The sequence below is a fragment of the Rhinolophus ferrumequinum genome, chromosome 20 (assembly GCF_004115265.2).
Source record: "Rhinolophus ferrumequinum isolate MPI-CBG mRhiFer1 chromosome 20, mRhiFer1_v1.p, whole genome shotgun sequence".
Lineage (NCBI taxonomy): Eukaryota > Metazoa > Chordata > Mammalia > Chiroptera > Rhinolophidae > Rhinolophus > Rhinolophus ferrumequinum.
The window spans coordinates 29,255,410-29,278,747 of record NC_046303.1 but is presented as its reverse complement, the minus strand read 5'-3'; the positions used below and the strand labels follow the sequence as shown (position 1 = coordinate 29,278,747).

General features: G+C 37.2%; 1 protein-coding gene across 1 annotated transcript in view; it reads right to left on the bottom strand.

Annotated features, from left to right (window-relative positions):
* Window positions 1-23,338, bottom strand: part of COL28A1 (collagen type XXVIII alpha 1 chain) — a 149,137-nt gene that overhangs the window by 103,939 nt on the left and 21,860 nt on the right. The window contains 5 exon segments of the mRNA XM_033088892.1: window positions 3,296-3,364; window positions 4,487-4,555; window positions 17,950-18,003; window positions 18,449-18,493; window positions 21,268-21,312. Of these exon segments, the coding sequence (XP_032944783.1) occupies window positions 3,296-3,364; window positions 4,487-4,555; window positions 17,950-18,003; window positions 18,449-18,493; window positions 21,268-21,312 (282 nt within the window).

Genomic DNA, 23,338 nt, shown 5'->3' with positions numbered 1-23,338 from the left:
CCCCAATGATATGATAAATAAATAGACCACAACTTACCTTAAATGCAAAGAAGTCCATTTTCCAGCATATTCAATTTTTCTTCAATTCATTCAACAAATATTTACCAAATGCCTAATAGATGTAAGGCTCTGTGCTAGGTTCTAAGAAGAGCAGACAGACCTGCTTCCTGTCTCGTGGAGTTCATACTCTTGCATGACAATTAAAAGCAGATTTAAAAAGTGCCATTTGGACTGAAGTTCAAGTCCCAGCTCTGCTACATAGTATTAGCAGTGTGACCTTAAACAAATAATGTCATCTCTGTACAGCTCAGCATCCTCATCAGAAGGGTGGTAACAAAAGTACCTACCTCACCCTCAAGTACGAATGTAAGGAGTAAGTCAGATAGATCCAAAGCTCTTAGGTAGTAAGCACTCAATATCTGCTATCCCTATCAAAATTATTCGACTTGAGTCCTGCAGTTGCTAAGAATATCCTTTTATGGAAGTTGTTAAAAGAATGTAGTCTCGGAGTGAGTGGCGTATATGAAGCATTGTGGAGAGAGGCATGACACACAACATGAGCACTGAAACTTCCTTCTGCCTCTGCATTTCTAGAATACATCAGCTCAGGTGAAAGTGAAAATAATCGAGGCTTTCAGGCGCCATGCGTTCCACGATGCTGAGAACAGTTAGTGCTCATGAGCAATCAATCACTTAGGGGCATTTAATAAAATAGAGAAGAAAGGCTTAGTGACTGTCCACTGTCAGAGTAATATTCCACACCATCAGTATATTCTCAAGTTTTCTGGCTGGGCCATCAGGATAGAAAATGATTATTAACCAGAGAAGAGAAAGAGCAGTTACGTGGGTTAGATGAACTGTATTGTTAATTTATTAAGACATTGAGGATCATTTTACCAGGGGATCATTTTTTCAAAGACAGAAATGCTTCTGTGAAAATCTCAGTGTCCCTTTCAAAGGCCATGAGAACCAAGTGCAATGATGGCATACTCATTTGGTGTCTAATGAACACCTCTAATAACAAAATATGTAATGAAGGAATCTAGTGATCAGTTAACACAGTGAAATACTTTATTTGAGACATTAACAAGATAAAATATGGTTATCCATTATCTTGCTTTCCTTAATAATCTAAATAGTGTGCGTAATCAGTAAAGTGGTTTTAACGTACATTGCAAGCATTAGAGATAAATATACTGAATAATAGTAAAAATTGTCCATAATATTCAAACAGTGCCATGTACTTTATTTTTAACCTCAAAGTAATTACAGTTCTACTTTAGGGAGTATTTTTGACTGATACCCTGTTTTCCCGAAAATAAGAACTAGCTCTAATGTGTCTTTTGGAGCAAAAATTAATGTAAGACTCGGTATTATATTATATTGTATTGTATTGTATTATTATATTGTATTATATTATATTATATTATATTATATTATATTATATTATATTATATTATATTGTGTTATATTATATTATACTATATTAAAGACCCAGTCTTATATTATAGTAAAATAAGACCAGGTCTTACATTAATTTTTGCTTCAAAAGACACATTAGAGCTGATTGTCCACTTAGGTCTTATTTTCAGGGAAACACGGTAGCTGTCTGAATAACCTTGCACAAAAAACAAAAAGATTACCCTGAGAGTCTGAACCAATTTATTTTTCATGAATCAGTCATCTATCAGACCAGCACAATACTAGTAGCAATCATAGAATTAAAGATGATAGTTTCTGTGTTTCTTACTAGAATGTAGAAGTAACATTTATTAAATTAAACTTGCATCCATGGAATGAATTCCGTTTGGTCATGCTATATAATTCTTTTTATATATTGCTAAATTCTGTTTGCCAATATTTTGTTAAGAATTTTTGTGTCTATATTCATGAGGGATATTGTTCTATAGTTTTCTTCTTAGGTATGGTCACTGTCTTGTTTTTGGTATCAGGGAAAAACTAGCCTCATAAAATAAGTTGGGAAGTGCTTTCTCCTCTTCTGTTTTCTGGAAGAGATGATGTGTACTTTATTGTATCCATAATGTTTCATGTCTTTTCAAGAACACCTAAAGCAAGTGCAGAAAAATGTTAAGATTTGTCTACCTGGGGGAAGTTTATTAAATCCTTCTCTGTGTTTTTTAAGCTATTTGTTTGTTTGTTTGTTTGTTTATCTATCTATCTATTTATCTCAGTTGTATTCCCACTTATTCAGAGCATTGTGAAAAGATTCTTGTTTATTCCTGTTAAAAACTTCCCAAATTCTCTGCTCTACTCCCTGTACATGGTCATCTATCTGGGCCTGTGTCTTTCTAGCTGATCTCCCTTCCGTTTTCTAGGTTTCCAGCCTTTCCAGTGTCTGCAAGGGAGCATGTTTTCTTCTCTCTCAGTGGTTTACCTTTAAGGGCACTATCTATAATAGTTAGTGGAAACTGGGGCTCGATCACTGATTTCTAGAAAATTAGTCTAGTGCAACTTTTTTCCATGTGGTGCTTTCTTTTGAATGAGTGTATCCAGATATTTGTGAAAAGCCTCATCCTCAAACAACATGCTCCCATTTCACTGACAGAGCACGGTGAGGATGCACGTGTTTCTGTTATTATTTAAATATGAGGAACTATGTAAATGCAAAACCAAATTGGGAGACCTCCTATATTTTTATCTGTACCCCAGTGAGTCAGCTACTATTCTTTCCTAGGGGAATGATTACTGGAAAAGTTAAGAGGCTTCTTATACTACAAGAGTCATGTTTTACTCATTTCCTCCCCATATCTCTTTTGATAGATTTTTTATTTATTTATATTCTCCAATGGGAAATTTCAAAGCTACGTAAGGTAGAAACTGCAAATAACACAGGTATTATTATCTACTATCATCGATACTAGCTTTAGAGGATATTCATGGATTAGGTAATGAGCAAAGCCCTCATTGTGAGTGAATTTCTCATGGTTATAGGAAAGTAAATTACAAAGTACAGACATTAGGCCTGAATCCAGGTCTCCTATCTCCTAGGAAACTTTGACACATGAGAACTCTTTTCTTCTTAGACAAGCTGATTAATATTGTAAGAAGTTATCGTAAGAGAGAGCCAGTTGTACATATCGTGTGTGTGTGTGTGTGTGTCCTTATTTCAAGTATTATGAAAAATTACACTTGGCTCTGGTCCTTGTATATTTATTATCTTTTGTTGTCCAAAAAGATAGAAGACGGATTAATTTAACCATTTATTCTAACAAAAATGAACACCTACGAACTATATTTGTCCTTTTTATTCCATCTGGAATTTCTTGCTACTTACTGGCTGGCCTGGCTCCCCAATGCCAATTGGCCCCGGAGCCCCAATTCGTCCTTCCTGGCCTCTTTCCCCCTAAAAGAAAGAAATAATCGAATGAAAGGTTGAGCTTTCAAACAAAGAAGAGACATACCACAAAATATGCTGGAGGTTTCAACAAAGATAAATTGCAAGACGGCCAACTTTATACATTCAAAACTAAAAATAATGAAAAATTCTGGAGGAGTAGAAATGGCTTGCACTGAAGTGAACAAATCACCCTAACGTGTTCATCATCTGTCTTGTCTCAAGGCAATATGGCACTTTCAGCTTTTAAAGACCCTTTCGTCGTAATTGGCCAGATGGACTGAGTGTGATTCCTTCTTGTTCCTGAGATGACCAAGCTGACACTGCTCATGCTGCTCCCAGCCCTTCCACCACCGTCCTGGAACGCTGCCCTTTTCTCAGGCCCACTCAGCTCCATTTCCCCTCTCCTTTCAGTTCTGTTTCATACTTGATCTCCTTCAGAACCTTCTCCAATAACTCTACCAATACAAACTCCCCTTCCCCGGAAGTTCCAATGTTCTTGTTGTCTAAATGCCATCTGTGGGGACACTTGCTGACATTTGAAGGGCACTGTTTTGTACTGCTCTCGGTTTCAGTCCGGTATCAAAGCCTCATTGTCCCAACGCCATAGGAAAGTCATTTCAAAGAAGCACTTCTCTCTCACATCCTGCAGGATGCACAGCACCCAAGACTGTTGGGTGTTCCTGTCCTTTCTAGTTCCCTACCAACTTTCTGTCAACATTTACTTTTCAGTGTCATGGTTCTTCTGGTTTCTGCCTCTGCAGGCTTAATTAACGGGAACAGGTGATAGCTGATGTGTTAACGTGTTTCATGTCCCAACAACATTTTGCATGTTAACATTAAAGTCATTGAAAACTCAACAGAACCACATGTACATTGGCAAGAGGAAGGGTATTTGGAGACAAGCAAATTTTTCATTCCAACCAAATAAAAAAGTGTATTGATTATTCTTGTGGTAACTGCCCCTGACTGGGGCACTTCAGTGTCCAAGCATCCAGAATATAAGTAACTTCTGCAGGCAGCCCCCTTGTGACTAGGAGGGTACGGCTGAATGGAGTTCAAATCACAGCTCCCCCAGCCCCTACAATAAGTTCAATAATCATCAGTGGGCAAAGAGACAAGTATCTTTACCTTAATACCCTGCTGTCCAATACCGGGGACTCCCGGAGGACCATAAGGACCAGGAGGACCTGGCTCACCCTAGAGGAAGAAAGAGTGGCATGTTAGATCAACTCAGTAATACTTATTGAGCAGCAATTAGGTACACAGTTGGGGCTTTGAGGGCAACAATGAAACCTAGTACACAGTCACTGCCCTCAAGTGTTGACACACCCGACGGAAACACAACATAGACTCAGGGCGGAATTATCCACTGGGCATCGTAGCAACAATATTTAGGGCTGATGAAAATGTTTCAATTTTAACTTTCAAAATCAGAACTAAAAAATAAACAATAATAATGAATACATAACAATGACTCCAGTCTGGATCATAGTTGTCTTTATATCAACGAGTTGTAAAATACTATTTTTAACATATATATATATTATATATATTTTAATATATATATATATATATGTATATATATATATATATTAGCTAAGGGCCTGCAGAGGGAAAATTTTTAAGATCTATGAAAGTCATAATGCAGCCCCCGCTTGTTCATTCAATAAATCTTTCATTAAGTGCTTTTAGCAAACAGATTTTGTTTCCTACCCAATGACTATCCTCTCCCGTTTCCTTCCCTGCTGTAGAACTCTGATCTGTTCAGGTCAATAGCAGCTATTCTTTGCCCTCAGAGGTATAGGATGAATGCCAATTGGTCTAATTCAAGTCTAGAATCTCTTCTCCCTTTGCTACTGATTAGTATAGGTAGGTCCTTTGGCTATGTTCTGACAAATGAGATGTGGGGACTTCACTGGATGCAAAGAGAGACTTTTGCCTCTGCCTCCTCTTTCCTACTTGAAGCTGTGATAGCTTTCTTGTAGCCATGAGGCAACAATCTCTCAGATGAATGCCAACAGTTGAAGAGGACGATGCAGAACAAATTTAAAAGAGCCTAGTTCCTGGACAACCTCATTGAGCTTCTGATCCCATCCAAGACTACCTACCTTCAGACATTTTTGTTTACTCAACAAAAATAGTTTATTACTGAAGTTACTATTGGTCAGGATATCTGCACTAGAAGCCAGACACATTTTCAGTTAATGCTGTCTGTTATGTGGCAGGCCCATCAGAGAACTCAGGTATTAGAGAGCTGAACGGAAGCTTTGCACTCACACTCCTACATTTCACAGGTGTGGAACCCGAGTCCCAGAGAGGTTGCCTCCAAATCAGTTGAGTGTGAGAGTTTATAAAGCTTGGGCGTTTGTGTGGATTGAATTTAAAAGTACCTTCTGTTCATCCTTTTGAGTACAAGTCAATCTGACAGGTAAAGCAACTTGAATTTTTTCCCTTTAAAATGCAAGGTTGTACTTCTTTTTCAATTACTTGTTACATGTTCTTAGCCATGGAATTTCTCTCTATATAATAGCAGACATAAAAGTTCTCCCTACATTTGAAGCTGTTTTCTTAACCTCAAAGTGTGATGTAAGTGCTAGAGAATATTCAGTTTCCTAAAGAGTCTGAGTTTTCCCTTCAAAGAACCTTTTCCTTACAACTTCTTGTGCTCTCCACTCAAGTTCGAATCTCGTCAATTATACTGCATAAGGGTGACTGTTTCCATTACTCAGCAAATGAACATCAAATACTTGCTATGGAGGATAGTGAAATAAATACAGAGAAGTTTAAGACTTGGTCCCTAAATTCAAAGGACTAATCTGAGAGGTAAACATGCAATAATAATAATAGGCCCTGAATTCCCTTATATTCATTCCCTGTCCCTCTTATACGTAGTTTCGTTCTGTAATGGGTCAGAAGGCTTTTAAATGTTATATATATATTGTACATATTATATATTTGGAGGAAAATTTGAGTTCTTTTAAGTGGTGTAATCTCTGCCTTACTTAATACTTAACCTGTGTGTTTGATCTAAAACAAAGGGTTGGTGAGAAAGTTTTCTCTGATTATGTACAAGGCATTGGTTTGGTTGTTACCTTGAAATGTATAAACCAGGAGGGTCAAGCAGAGAAGCCACTGTCTTCTTCTTGAGCCCATAAGCTCCCTTTAGCCTTGGTCAGTTACCACTAGCAACTGAGAGATTTCTTAATATTGCCTTTTCAGGGGAATTACAGAAGGATCATTTTCCCTTACCTGAACACAGCCCTGTAGCAACGTATCTTCACATTTCACTTGCTTAAATTTATTTCTTAGGAGCCTAGTACCTCAACATAGGAACTACAGACTAGTATTGGCCTACAATTCATGTTTACTCTTTCATTCGTTTACTCTTTCACTCTTTCATTCACTCTTCCCTTTCCTATCAAGATTCTTGCAGTGGTTTAAAAAAAAAAAAAAGTGGTCCTGATTGTAAAATACCATCACTGGGTATGACAGAACAGAAACAGAAGACTCAGCACTCTACTCAAAATGATTTTCTGGGAATCCGCCAAAGCAACATAGCCCTGTTAAGACTCCAGACTTAATTCCTTTTTCTATTGTTATTCCTGCTCCAACCCTCACCGACAAACGCAAACATACACACACATGCAGACTGAATGCCCCCCAGTTACTACTTGTTATTTGTCTACTTCACTTTCTTTAATCATCAGAGGCACGTGCAAATAGGACTGGGTTAAGGTAAATGGCTCCAGAAGGGCTGTTTCCATGGACCTCTGTACGAGTGTGAATGTGTGTGAGCATGCGTAGGGCGTCACCGATGTTATGCAGACCACCTTGGTCCTCTGCAGAAATGACGGACCTCTATGCTATGGGCTTCAAGACTGAAGGAAGCCCTTGTTTAATTAAACTGACTATTCCCAACCGCTACCCGGACACTTTCTATTCAGTATCGCATTTAATCTGCTAACAATCAGGAAATACAGTTTTTTTTTTTCATTTAATGATGTAGGACTATAATCTCCACGTTTTATCCATTTTTTTTAGCATGTATGAAATCACAGAAAAAGCACACAGCTTTGGAGTCACTCACTCTAGTTAAATCCTAGCTCTATAAGTTACTAAAGGTTTGAGCTTTTGCAAGATCCTCCCATGCACAATGAAGATCATTCTATCTACCTCACACATTGTTGAGAGGATTCAGGATATTGCCTGTGAAACATCTAAGTCATACCCAATCACAGGGTAGCTCTTTAATTCAATTGTTATTCACCAGACTTTCATTGAGCACCAACCTGATACCACGTACCCAGTTACATAATCACAGACGTAAATCAGATTGCACCTGCACTTTTCAGACACTGACAAGCTGACTGGAGAGAAAAATGAACATACAACAAAATACAAGCATGTGAATTAGCTATAATAAAGATACTAACAGAGCACGTAACACTCCAAAGAAGAAACAGTTGATTCTATCTTCAAGATTTGAGAAAGTTTCATATGGTCGAGGAGATGTTTGCTCTGCACAAAGAAGTAGGAATCACATCTAATCTAGTAGGGAAAACGAGGAACACAAGTTCAGGGGAAAGATGCCTATGAGGCATAAAATGATTTGAACTCTTCTGGGGACAGTGAGCAGTTCTGTGGGCTCAAGCAGACAGGAATGAGGTGATAATGGGGTCACTGTCTGGAGGAATGCGATCCGCTGAAAACATACAGTGAGTCAGATATGCAATTTTAAATTTAGCAGCCACGTTAAGAGAGCAATAATATATTTTGCTGAGCCCAATCTACCCAAAGTATTACCATTTCAACATCTAATCAATAGAAAATCTTATTCATGATTTTGTTTCTCATTTTTTTAATGCTTTGCTTTGAAATCCTACGTGTATTTAACACAGCACATCTTAATTTGGATGAACCACATTTCAAGTGCTCAGTAACCATAGTGGACAGCCCAGGTTTAGGGTGGTTACAGAGACTGGAGGCTCAAGGTCAGAACCATGGAGAGTACCAACATTCAAATGCAGGGGGTGTGGAAGAACACAGACGTCTTGTGGGAAGTTGGGGAAGACAGTGGCTGAGAAAAAGAAACGGCCGCTGACAAAAATAACGTAAAGGAAGTTGGGAAGAAAAGAATTTTTAAAGGAGCTCATCATTTCCAAAGACAAACTCATCATCTTCCACTTGCAGACCTGATCATCTTCCAGCATTCTGTGTCTCAGGGAAGGGCACCACAGTTCCTCCATATGTCAAGCCAGAACCTAAGAGTTATTCTTGACATGTCTCAATCCCTTATCCACCATATGCAATGCATCACCATCACCTATCAATATGCCTCCAAAATAGTTCTTCAATCCATCCACCTCTCTGATCCTCTGCTCTGCCTCCACAGTCTATGCCAAACTAATGTCATCTCTTGCTCAGACTACAACAAAGTCCTTCGTGCATCCATTCTACATGCATCCATTCTAGCACATTCCAATTGATTCCCCCCATCGCTGCCAGAACAATTTTTAAATTTTAATTTTAATCTGAGTAAAACTCTTCAAAGCCTTTCCTTCTGCTCCTAGGGTAAAGACAGAGCTTCTTACAAGGCTTGTGAGCCCTTGCACAGGGCTTATGAACCCCTTTCCAGGCCCATCTGCCATCAGTTGCCTCCTCACATGCTACCCTAGCAGCATTGGTCTTTGTTCAGTTCTTTGTATTTGCCATGTTCCCTCTCCAACAGGATCTTTGCACGTGTTATTCTATCCATCTGGGATGTTCTTACCTCCCTATTTTCTTAGTCAATCCTCATTCATCCTTGATTTCTTGTTTTAAGCGGTATGGTTTCAGGGAGGGCCTCTCTGGTCAGGTGAAATCCCTATTCCAGAGGCACCAATAGCACCATTTTCTTCTTTTTCTGAGCATTCATTACAATTACAACTTTACATTTTGTTAATACGTCTCTCCCTAGACCATGGGGAGGACGTCATGTGATTTTGCTCAGCTTTGCATTCTCAGTGTTTAGCTAGTTGATATCATTCACTCAACCATTTACTGAGTAACTAGGGAGTAGGTGCTGTGCCAGTTGCTAGAGGTGAACAAACAGGAAATGGTCTGGGCTATGGAAGTGGGGAGTCTGGAAAGTCTTCTCTGGAGTTCAGCCTGGTTAACTTAGGTTTTTCAACCAATAGCAGCTGTATGTAAATTGCACAGTAATATCAAGTGCTTATTGCACAATTTCTCTTACAAACTTATCTGGATACAATTAATCATCTTTTTTTTTCTTTTTTTTTTTCTTTCAGTTAAAGGAGTAACGAAATTCTAATCAGTGGCCTAAGATTACACTGGATAGAAAGTTCAGCTAGAGAAAATCAACACTCCCATTTCCTGGCACTGGCCCTAACCCAAGTCAGCATCTTTCCTTTCCCTAAGATACTAAATAATGAATGGCTGTCCAAGACTTGGAAATTTTTGAGGACAGAACTTTAGCATTTATTGAATAATAAAATTTGAGCAATTTAATCTTACCTTGGGCTCTTCTTAACATTATAAGAATGTTGCAGCAACTTCTTTTTTTATTTCCCAGATATGTGGAGCACCAACTTTAATATTTTATGTCTTGTGACAAATATTCTCATAGTTTCCACATAGAAGAAAATGATGGATGAGCATTTTGTAGGTGCAAAATGGTTCAAGGATGGCCTAGATACATTCCTAGCTGGAGTAATACATCACTCAGGGAAGTGATGACTGTATACAGTCTTGGGAGAAAAGTTAAGAAAGGCCTCTTTCTTTTGTAAAGAAGGAAAAGGGAGGATACTAATATTTATCAGATATTTGCTAAATCAAGCTATATTTTCAGTCCCAAATTTCTCTTGTTTCAGAGAAAGTGTTATGTAATAAGAGGCTTATTTTTAGAAAACATATCAGGCTAGACTTAGTCTACATTAATAAAAAGAGGGTTGTCAAAATCCTTAACTGCTTAATAATTATTGCCAATACATATGGCACTTACTATGTAACAGGTGCTATTCTAAATGCTTTATTAATGCTTTACATATTAACACACATAATCCTCAAAAAAACTTTAAGAAGCAGGTGCTGTTATTAACTCACTACATGGATGAGGAAACTGAGGCATGGAGAAGAAAAGTAACTTGCCCAAGACACAGAGCTAATATAACAGGTTTAAACCCCAGCAGTCTGGTTTTAGAGCCAGGGCTCTAATCACCATGCAAACTTCCTCTTGGGACTTTTCAATTCTTTTTGCTTTTTTTTTTTTTTTTAATTCTTAAAGTATTTCAAAAATCAACTGATTGCAAACTAAATTCATATCTTTGTTATAGGATGAAAAACACAAAAGCCAGATAGTTACAATCTACCCGTAGTTAAAGATTCATCATATGAAGACCAAGACTCTCTAAAATAAAATATATCCCAGAGGAAATATATTTTATACAAGCTGACTCACATGCCATTTCAGGAACATAAAGTTTGCCTGGATCAGTGTTGTTACTGAATTAGTGGTAAAGGTAATGTAAATTATAATTGGCAATGTGAACTACGATCACACAATGTAATTCTACATATAAACCAGTTATTAACCAACTACACTGAGTTCAGAACCACCATTATTTTAAATCTCCAATTACAACATTTTTTGAATATACATATTTCACCTACTTATTCTTTCCAAAGAAGAAAAAACCCTATAATAATAAAGAATTGCTGAAGAATGTAATAAAAGTTATTGCATTGTACCAGATTTTAGTTACTATTAACTCAATTTCTTTAATGCTATTAGGTTAAACCACATGAAATTGACAATATTTAACCATGTTTGACCTACAAAAATTGCAGCTCACATGGTTCGATCTAATTGGAAAGTCATACTTCATCATATATAATAAAATCTAAGGAATTGTGTGTCATTTTCTCTAAAAGAAAGGATTGATCAACAGCGCATCAAGAGAGCTTTTAAGAATCACAGTCTGGTGGACACTGTTTGGACTCCTCCAGCACAAACTAAGTTGCTGGGAAACATTCATGAACTGTCTCCATAAATCTAAGAACAAAAACATTGACTTATGAGAGAATATGGGTTCATGTGACAGTGTGCTATGTTTCTTAAAAACTTATCTGGGAGACCTGTAACAGGAGGAAATGAGGAGAGTTAGTGTATAAAAGTTACAACGTTTATCTTGGGGTGATGAAAAATTTGGGGGAATAGATAGTGGTAATGGTAACGCAACATTGTTAGTGTATTCATGTAACTGAATTGTGCACTGACAAATGGTTAAAATGATCAACTCTATATTTTACATTTTACTTTACCCTTGGAATAAGCTTAATTTTCCCTGTTGAAAATTGACTGGGCACATGGGTTAGACTCAGCACCTTTGTGGGAAATGTTGGCAATATTTTGGGTTTCTTGATCCATTAAAGGTTTGACTTTAGCAGTCTCTGCACACACACCTGTACACACACTCACACACAGTATATGCCAACTGCTAAGAACCACATGCGCCAGAGATTTGGGAAGGAAAATCATCTACCTTGAAGCCATTGGCTGACATCCCATATGTTCTGGAAGCCACTTCAAGTTGTCACTGTCAGTTGTTTCATGTGAAGTGAGTTAATAAGCTCATTTAGAGTCCTGGTGGGCAGCTGTGCATGTAGGTCAGAGCCCTTTCCACAAGAAGAATTGCTGGATTACTAATGATTCTTTCCCTTTAATTAGGCCCAGAACGGAAATAGCATTTAGACTTTGACATCTCTGAAGGTAAAACATTCACATAGCTTGACAGCTTGTCTCTGATTCTTTATTAAACGGATATTTATAAGTACAATTGTAAAGGGATTGTTGCTGTCGCACTGCTATCCCTGAGCAGTCACCACCTTGTCCGAAGCTGTTAGCCTGCCGGAACCACAAGGTCCATTACTGTTTTTGGACACCTGGAAAAGCTGATGTGTTCCAGTACTCTCTACTTAAAATACTGTTTATGAAGCCAAAAATATAGTCATTCTGTTAAGAGAGCTGTGAACTTAAAAAAGGTTTCCTGTCTGATTAATTATTCTGTACTAGGAATTGCTGATGTTCATGTATGTTTCACTTGATTTACTTCCCATCGAGTTGTAAGGAATTGTATCCTGTTACAAATTAGGATTTTCTTAGTGGTTGAAAGCAACATCATGGTATTAAGAGATTGTTAGGTTTTTGAGTTGTGTGAGAACTGAAATAAGGAGGAAGTTTAAAATTCTTCACGGTTGTTCATATTTGTGGTATGGCACTACTTCCAAACCACAATTGAAATATTAAATATGTTTAGTAGATTGACCTACTAAAGTGACTAAGCTAACTTTGAGTAAAATCCAGTATTTAAATACTGAATAAAACAAGAATGTATTTTTTCAACTACTAAATCTTCATTAATGATTTTTCTGTTCTAGTGAAAATACTGGCATTATAAAAAACATGAGCCTCTAAGTTGTATATAGAAATGAAAAAAAAAAAAAGATCCCAAGTCTCCATGCCATTCTGAGAAGAAAGTGAAAATATAAATACTATATTAGATTATTTCATGCACAAGAAGCTTTTCATGGGTTGTGTCAACACTGTCCTGTTTCTCTTTATTATCCAAATATCTCAGAAAAATGGTCAAAATTCCTGGCTACTGCACCCTTCTGTCTGCTTCCTTCCACAATCCACTGTCATCTCCCCAATCTCTCTATTGAAACAGCTGTCTCAAAGGTTTGCAATAACCTCAAAATTGACCAACTAACTCCTTAGACTCCTGCATGTTTGACATGTTACTGTGGACAACTCATCCCATTGAATACGTTCCACTCATTCAGTCCTTCAGTCACTCATCCAGTCAGTCAACAAACACTTATTTTTTGCTCATCTGAATGTGTGTGAATGTACATATGATAATTTTTTTTTAATCTCTCAAATGTGAATGTGGTGCTCCTGAGCCATTGTCACTGGATCTCCTGCTTTAGATTTTTTTTTTTAAACAGTGATAGACCAGCTCATAGCTGTCCAATTCTCCTGCCAATGGCTCATATCTGAAAGAAGGCTAGTAGTGTTTAAAGGCATAACATACAGAAGCTAAAAGGAAGGTTTATTAGCACACTGCCAGCTACCAAAATTAGCTGCGTATGCATTCGTAGTGGCTCTCTCAAAGGTTGACAGCCAGCCCGTGTTTTCAAAACTGAACTCTTTTCATAGAGCATTTTGAAGGAAACAGGATGTTTTGTAGGTATGTTTACTAGGCTTACGGTCTTAATTTAAGATCTGTGTATTTAGCTCTTACTTAACATTTTCATAAGAATATGAAAAATATCTACTGTGCTTGGGAACCTCAAAATATAGATGGAAAAAAAATGGAAGGTGGACAGAGTTGGATAAGAGCAGTAGGGTGTCTAAGAATCGTGGCAGGCGGTAGAACTCTGGCCTGGTCTCAGTACCTAATTTGCCCTCACTACTCCTCTTGAAACATGGGTTCTGTTTTATCATTACAACTAGGTCCTTTGTTCATTTTCAAGGGATGATGGATGTTTGATTCCCTGGAGATTATTTACCCTGGCCATATCCAAGTTATTAAACTGGACCAGACCAGTGCCATTTTTCTGTGGATTATCTTAACATCTCAGAAACTAAACTGCATGTAAGGTAAGACCAAGTCTCACATGTAAAAGGATGTTGCGTTTCTTACACTTGAGTGTCGCACAAGAAGAAAACCCTTGGGATGGGGGCAGGAAACCTGCAGGAAATGTATGAACATGCCAGAGTAAAATAATAGAGGAGGTTCGAAGAAGGGAAGCAATTCACCTATTAACATAAATTAATATATAATATAATATCATGGTATTTTTCATTGTTTGGTGATTAACATGTGGTCCTCTGCCTTGGAAAAACACATCAGGGCTGTTTCCAGTGGCCCTAGCTCTTTAGCTTTAGCCCTAGGATATTTCAGCGTGTCACAGGTTGTTTCCTGGTCAGGCCACAATGAACAGTCCCTTCTTCCAGGAGCACAAAGACGGTCTTGCAAAGAGCAGACTTGCATGAGACTTGAGAAGGAAATACCCTTCAGAAATAACCTCCGGAAAACATTCAAGAAATGGAAAAAATTACCTAATGGGGGCTTGCATACCCAGCATTCGGTGTTTATTTGTTCAAAGCTAATTTTGGTCATTTGTTCTCTGTGATTTGAAAGGCCTGCCAATCTTGAGCCATTCTTCCTAGTGATTAGCGGGCCTGTTCTATGGCCAGATGTGATTGCAACCTGAACCACCACTGCAGCCCTTGGAGATTGGAGCAGGGTTCTTAGACTCAGTTTTCCTGAGAAGGAGCACAGTGCTCTCGCCTGAGTTACACTTTCAGTTCAGTCCTAGAGATAAGGCTTCTTGGGCACTTTCATGATTGTAATTCTAATGGAGTGAGAGACTGATGGGACATTCTCATGAAGGCCGCTGCATGACTCCCGTGCGTGGGAGAGGCTGAGGGGCCCTGGCAGCCAAGGCTTCATGCTGAGGAACATCTATATTTTGTTTCTAAGGCAACAGGGCGTTCAGAACAAAACAGGAGCTACTTTACATGTGGAAAATATTAATGACAGAATGATTTGTGAAACAGGGCCAGAATCACATTTTTCCTTCATTTATCACATGCTATTTTTCCCCCTTTTGTTCTTTGGCCACCTTTACTGCACACCCTTTGATGAAGAAAATCCAACCACTAGAGCAATAAAACCAGATTGTAGTTCCCGAGAGAGATAGAACATTCATAAATTTAAAGACAGAGGTAGGCCCCATCTAGAAATTCAGGGAATCTTCACAAATGTTACAAGTCTAAAGGTTTGTATTTTAAAGTCTTGTAAAACATTTGCCCATTACTGATTTCTTTTTCCCCATGAGAGTCCCTTCCTTCTTTTCCTGCATTTCCAGATGAACATTATAACCAAGTAGAAATGCACCTCTCAACAGGCTGTTGATTCCAGCCAGAGGACACTACAAGTGGAGACAAATGTCCAAAAGAAGTGCATTTATCTCTAGTTGACTATCCAGGAAATGGAGCAATTTTCCTCAGGAGATAAATATAATATGGTGGTTAACAGCAGGCTGGCTGGGTATGAATCCTAGCTCTGTCCCTTACCAGCTAGCTGTGTAGACCTGGACCTGTTGCTTAGACTCTCTGTGCCTTAGTAGTCTAATCTGTACCTCAAAAGGGGGTATTGTGTTAAAGGAGTATTTAGAACTGTATCTGTACATAGTAAATATATAAGACGTAGGGGTTATCTATTATTACAGAAATTTAAAAATAAATAATCCTCCCTGTGCCCATTATAAAATACAGAATTACTGGATTTTAGATTGTTTTCATACAAATTGCAACATTTTTTTAAAACATTTTGTAATAAAATGATAGTGATGAAAGTCAACATCACTATACAACATAACATTTTTTTCCAGATTGAGGAAAATACTGTTCATTAAGTCTTTAAGAAGTATATTGTGGGATGCAAAATGAAATCATTCCCTGAAACCTGACTTTTAAGATAATACACTAATTAATGTATAAAATTAAAAAAATAATAATAACCCATGTGACTGACAGATCCAAAGAGAAGTAGAAATTAATAATAGCCTCGAAGTAGGAGTCAAGAGACCATGAAATTGGTGACCTTAAACCAGAACTATAACTAAAAGGAAAAAGAGAGGCTCACTCCCACCTCACTCCCTCCCAACAATTTCAAACATGCTCTAGACATTGATTGACAGGTTCTCAACAGCAGGAACTTAGTGTGTTCACCTGGCAGTGAATTTTGTGATTCACATAGACGTGGTAATTTTATGTTATGTATCTTTTACCACAATTAAAACAAAAGTTAAGAAAGGCCCTTGGAAAATTGATGAAGCCGTTAAATAGTTTTGGAACAATGACTCCTTTTATGACGTAAAAGTCAAGCGTGAAGTGCTCTTAACGTACGTCAGAAAACTACAACCTCCCCAAAGCGCTTAATTTGTTATTTATTCTTTCTAAGAACCAATGCATTGTAGGAATTAAAAGCTAAATTTTGTTGAAATAAACTAATTTAAAAAGGAATACCTAAGTAGTAATTGTCTAAGACAGAAAGAGAAATGATCAAATGATGGTCTCTTTTTATGGACCGCCACCCACCATCTCCCAAGCACAGCAACCCTGCTCTGGGCCCAGCCCTTCCTTACACGCCCTCCGAGCTAAGGATGCTGGCTCAGCCTCTGCCTCACGCAAGTCATTGCATTGATCTCCGGATTTCATTTCTCATTTGCCAAAATGAAAACTTTGGGCCAGTATGATTTCTAATATCCTTTGTGTCTCCAACAACTCCAACCCGGATCCCTGATTTTAAGCCTCTTTTTCACAAACATGTGAAATCTATCATCTTAGGTAAACAGAGACTCCTAGAAATAAAAATGGACGGTCAACATATTATTTTTTTTCCCCTTGCTGCAGGATTTTACCTACAGCCAAAGCAATTCTATGAAACATTCTACTCAGTATTCAAAAGGCCCATTTCTTCCCCAGAGAGAATTAATCATAGGTAAGGACTGGAAAAGACAGTTTCCCCAGATGAAGCTTAAGCACACTCCCGCTGAGAACCTCATTCTGTTTTAATTTGCCAATTAAAAGTGGCCTGGGAAATCACACATTGTCAGTATCTCATTAAAAATACTATACTTATCACTCCCTTTCCTCTGGTAAAAGAACACTCAAGTAGCCCAACTACGCCCCACGACTTAAATTGAATAACACTTAAAAAATATTGGCTTTATCTAGGGTCCATTGGGGACAGCACCTTTTGCTGTTATTACTGCCATAAATTCCACAGATCTCTAGTCACTAACTCAGCTCCATTTACTTGGTATTTACTCTATCTGTGAAATGTATTAAGCATTGAGAAGAATTAAAAAGGAACTGAAAGGCTTGTTTTCAGCAGATTAATGGTCACTCTCATTGGAAAACAAAGCCTTATAAAGGATCTTCTAAAGATCCCTCTTGTAGCATCATTTGGTTCTGTTTGGCTCTTATTCAGCCCCTCTCTGTCTTACTTCGTTATCTGTAGAATGGCATTACAAGCGTGTTACTGATTATTGAGATTATACCCCTGTTTTGTTTTTGGTGTTTTGGGTTTTTTTAAAGCTTGATGTCTATTGGTATGACAGTTTTAAATTCTCTTCCCTTATAAACTGTATATTGAGTTGGCATTACATGTAGGAAATAGAGTCATTTGAATTGAGTTACTTGTTACTATTTATCAGTTTCTAGTGAACCGTATAATAACTAAAGGGCAGAAGTAAGAAGGAAACACTGCAAAGGTTCTGATGATGGCTTATATTTAATAATGCTTCTTTGAATAATAGAATAATAAATGATAAAGCTATACCACTGACTTCCTGCATGTACTTGAATATGATTCGATGTAGACACCTGCAGGTTACTATGTATTTACAAAGATACTTCCTCAAAGAGTCCATTGACTTCTATCTAATAAAAACACACATTACCGAAGCCTACTAGGGGAAAGGCACTTGGCCTGTCTTTAACCCAAAGATATGATTACCTTATTGCCTTGAAATCCTTTTGGGCCTGGATCCCCTGGAGGTCCACTCATGCCCTACTCCAAGACGAAAACCAAGAATTAGTTCTGTGTACAAAAGGCCCACCAGGAATGAATCCTTCATTAGGGTCCCTAGAGATCCTGGAGTTAGAAGTCAGACTACGTGTATAACTCAGTTTAGTAGTAGTAACATGGGATTGAGAAATGGAATGAGATAAAATTCCTCGTGCCAAATACATAGCATCTAAAATAGTATTTAAGCTGAGAGCAAATATTTATTAATGAGATGTTTGTTTTCTATACCTGTGTTTCCGACTGTATTCCTGTACTGGACCCCTGTTTTGAACGATTTCTAATAAACAGCTTTTAAAAATACGTATATCTAAAGCATATATAACTGAAAGTTGGAGCTTTTAGGGACTCAGCAAGTGGGCAAAGGGATTTTTTTAAAGCTCCCTAGGTGATTCTAGTCCAGACTTTGGTTTGGTTTTAGCCTCCTGACCTGAAGGCCTCTGGGTCCCTTTGGTCCATATGGTCCTGGGGATCCCTGTGGAATGAAATTAATGGTAAGTCACTAGAAATATCCATCGTCAAGGTGCAATGATTTTAGGTGAAAGAGGAGGTAATATGTTCTCAGTAATGATGTCTTCCCAAGTTATCCAAATACCAATGCCAGTAGATTCATGGTGAATGAAATAATTCTAATTAACAAGCCACATGGGGGTCAAACTTTCCTTTAACAAACAAACTCCATGAAAACACAATTTTACAAGTATGTTCTTGGCCTATATACTGACATTTTGATTAGAGTAAAGGATTTCTTAAGATTCCTTTGAAAGCGGAAACTTGATAGAATACTGCTTTCTTCCAACAAGGTAATGTCAGTTAAATTAACAATTTAGTGAGTTTCCCCAATGTCTAAATCACTCTTTCACCCATCTTCAAGGCACGGGACTTGGCAAAATGCTATTTGTACTCAACAGTCTTCTAGTAGACAATATTTCAGTATGTTCCATGACTAGGAAATGCTTTAAAGTTTACTTTTATGACAGTATAATATAGTCTAGTCTCTCTTTTCTCAGATTTCCACTTTTTTTTCCTGCTTTTGTTCTATTCTATATGTGTCCCTTCACACAGAGGCAACTCCTGTTAGTATATTTTCATCCAATTTTATTCCCAATAGATTTTTCTTCAAATAATTTGATCAAAGTGTATGCACAATTTTGCGTCCTACCTATTTGGTCTTCCATTGTATCAAAAATATTTTTTGATGTCATCAATGACTCTCAGTAAACTGAATAATATTCAAGAATATAAATCTATCATGATTTACTTACTCATTTGCCTAGTTTGGACATTTAAATTATTTCTGATGATTACTATTTTAAATAATATTATAATGAATATTTTTGTGTATAAATGTTTGTCCAACTTCTGATTCATTCCGAAAGATAATTTCCTAGAAGAGAATGACTGATGCACAGACAAGCAAAAAGCACATTTAAGATTCTCTTTCATTCTCTTTTGTCTCTCACACCACGGATGGAAAGAAAACATGAAACTTTCTTCCATGAAGTTTGTTCAGATTTCCATTCTCACTACCTGAGTAGAGAGAACACATCTTCATCTTATAGAATCCCCCTCAACACATACCGTGTTTCCCCGAAAATAAGACCTAGTCAGACAAACAGCTCTAATGCGTCTTTTGGAGCAAAAATTAATATAAGACCCGATATTACATCATATCATATCATATCATATCATATCACACCCAGTTTTATATTACAGTAAAATAAGACTGGGCCTTATATTAATTTTTGCTCCAAAAGACTCATTAGAGCTGATTGTCCGGGTAGATCTTATTTTTGGGGAAACTCGGTAGTATTATATATTATTTCAGTGTTTTCTAATTTGGTAGGTGAAATAATATTTTAATTTTTTAATTTCACTTATCTGATTGCTAATGTATTTGGATATTTTTTTCATTCATTAGCCATTTACATTTCCTTTTTTGTGTCTTTATGTTCTTGGTATGTTTTACTTATGAACTTGCATGAACTCCTCATGTCAAGGACGCTATATTTCACTGACTCTAGACGTGCATTTTTCAGATTTTTACATCTCTGACATTGAGATCCATCTCTGACAATCAATTGTATCTTTATAATTGGCAGTATTTTTTCTTTCTTTTTGGCACAGAATATAATAGGGCATTTAACAATCCTTGGCATCTAAGTCATTGAAATATGATATTAACTTTTTGTCAGCCATTTTTATTTCAAATAGTTTTCCCAGTTGTCATTTGACTTTCATTTTTGTTCTATTCTACTTTGTCCCTTCTTCTGTATTTTCAAGTCCAAGTCCATCTCCCATTTTCAATTATCCTCCAGGAAGAATCCATTCATTGTCACACTTTTCATTTCCCCAGAGATAATTACCAAGCCTACATTTTTTCAGATCCACCTGACTTAACTGTACAGTAGTTTAAAATCTTTCAGGAAATCTCAAACTATTTAAAGCGTTTAGTTACATGAGCCACTGTCATTATCTTATCCTCTTCTTTTCACCTTCTGCCTCATTTTCTCCCCTTGACTTTCTCCTATAATTAAAATAGAGGTATTGAAAGAGTTTGGTATCTTAGTGGCATGCTGTTGATAGTTCTTAACTACAAAGAAAACTATTCACTTTTACAGTGTACCTTTTTGACCTTTATTGTTATGCTTCAAATGTGCTCTCTATGTATTTCTCGCCCGTTAAGGAACTCTCAACCTATTTAATATTATCTCCAGTTTAAATGCTTTACTCATATTTATTTTTTAATGAAAGGTAAATACCTACCCAACCGTCTGTGGCTTGCTGCAGTTTCAAAATTTCAAACCCTTTTCTATGTCTAGTTCTGCCACATTATTTATAACTATTTCATTAACTTATGTCATAGAGGTCTTCACTCTACTTTGCAAAGTGCTTGTTCTCAGTGTTTACATCTGGAAAACAATTCTACTTTGACCCGTTAGAACTTGAATTGACTTTGCTGGTTAAATTATTCTTTTCACCATAACGTTCAATAGGCCTAGACTCAAAGTTTAGGGTGCCAGCAAAGTCTCAATGGTCCATAAGAAAGGCATTTGAGGATGCTATTGACTAAAGTTAGGTATGTGTGGCTTTATTTTCTGCTTTATGTTTAACTGATGTGAAAATTGAGCCAATGACTCTCCAAGTCCAGTAGTGAGATCAATATAATGCATCCCAGGAATTTTCTCTCAAGGAAACTCAGCCCCAAAGTATTACAACTTTACAGCATTTTAAAAACATGTTCCTTACTTTGTCACCTTTTATTCCTGGTTTACCACATTCTCCGAGTTCACCCTAAAAAATAAGAAAATAAGACAACATTTGCAGTCTTTCAGTGTTATGATTTTCTTTTAAAGATTCCCAGTAGAATTTTATGACATATAAGCACAATGATGGATTACATCCAGTTTTATCCTCAATTCTGTGGGTTGTTTGGGCATTGAACTCTGAAAAATGTTATCAATGAGTCATCCTTAACTTGACAGAGTCAAATCAGTGATGCCACCTAATAAGGCTTAACATTTTTGAGAGATGGATGAAAATGAAAAGGCAACAAGCTAAGGTTTACTGAGCATCTAAACCTTATTATATGCCCTTTGCATATGTGATTTAATTGAATCCGTGTTACAGCCCAGTGAGATCAGTTTTACAATTCTCATTTTATAGATGAGAAACCTTAAGCTCAGCAAGATAACTTCCCTCCGTTAAGGTCTGAACCCAGATCAACTCAGACTCAGAGTCCCTGTTGTTTCCATAACACCGTGCTCCAGCCTGAGTACCAACTTGGATCAAGTAGTAGTGTGTGCCTAGAAAAGTGTAAGAGAGAGGTCCTGAGGCCATATCATGACTTGGTAGGAAATGGACCCATGATGCATGAGCATGGTCCACTGTCAGAGAGAGAGTGGTATTTTCCGTCATCATTCTCCACTGTTCTGCGTTTCCTGGAATATTAATGAAAACACTACCACTTAAATTATGTTTCACAATTTATTGTTAATGTTATTTTACAGACGTTATCTCAGTTAATCTGATGTTAGCTATCTAGGTAGATATTATTAGCTCAAGTTCACAGACTGCAAATTTGTGATTCAAAAAGGTTAAGTAACTTGCTTAGGTAGAATGAGAATTGGGACTCCTAAATACTAATCCATTATATCAGACTGCTAAGACTTCTAATCATTGAACTAAAATGTAACAAAGTCAACTAGAATAACAGCTAAAGTTAGCATTTCAAAGTGCTTTCATACATATATTTATTCTGAGCCTCAAAGCACTTCATATTTTTAAGATAAGGCAACTCAACTGGAGAGGTTAAATGATTCACTTAAATTATATGCTAGCCAGTAACTCCTAGGCCAGTGACCTCACTACTAGTTTCTGCGTCTGCCGCTGTTTTATTTTCTCTGTGCTGCTCTAACACATGCTACTTGAAGTGGCATACTCCAACGACATAAGGAACTTACACTAAAATGTACATCAGTGCCCTGCTTCCTTCATCAAGGAAGTCTCACTATGAAAATAAATGTCAGCTGAACTAAACAGTATACTTAGTGATATAGTGGACTTATATCGTGGTGCAAGTTTTATCTCATAACAAAACAGCAACAAACAGTTCCCAGATTGACAGCCAGCCTGCAGACCACACTTTGAATAGCACTGCTCTAAGAAGGGAAATCACAATTGAAATCACCAACTATGGATGCAAGGTATATGCCAAAGTCTTTACATTATTGCTAATCTCTACCTCAGCCTTGCAAGGTATATATATAGATATAGAGAGATATCTCTATATCTCTATATCTATATCTCTATATCTATCTATCTATCTATCTATCTATCTATCTATCTATCTATCTATCTATCTATCTATCTATCTATCTCCATTCAGACATAAAGAAAATGAGGCTCAGAAAGATTAAGTAACTTGTCCACGACCACAAGCTTGAGTCTGTTAGACTCTCATGTCCACGTCCTTCGTTAGCCAACCAAAGCTGAACAAGGCCCATGGTCACGGTTTGCAAGTCACTTTCCACTAACTTGACACTTTTGCCTAGGGTGCTGTATGGCTGGTTTCAGAGCAGGAAAGAGGGAGGTGTAATTCTTAGATGCAGCTATGCCTCTGTTTAAAAGCAATCTGTTCTCTCTCCACATGATATTGTGAGTCAAAATGACCCAGGAAAAACTGAGTTTTCACTTAGAACAAATTGAACATTTATTTCTGAATGCAAACGGAAAATGACTCTTGAAGAATCAATTAAAAAGCAATTGATTTAAAAATGTTGGGTAGGAATAAAATGAGTCAGCCACTAAAATATACAAC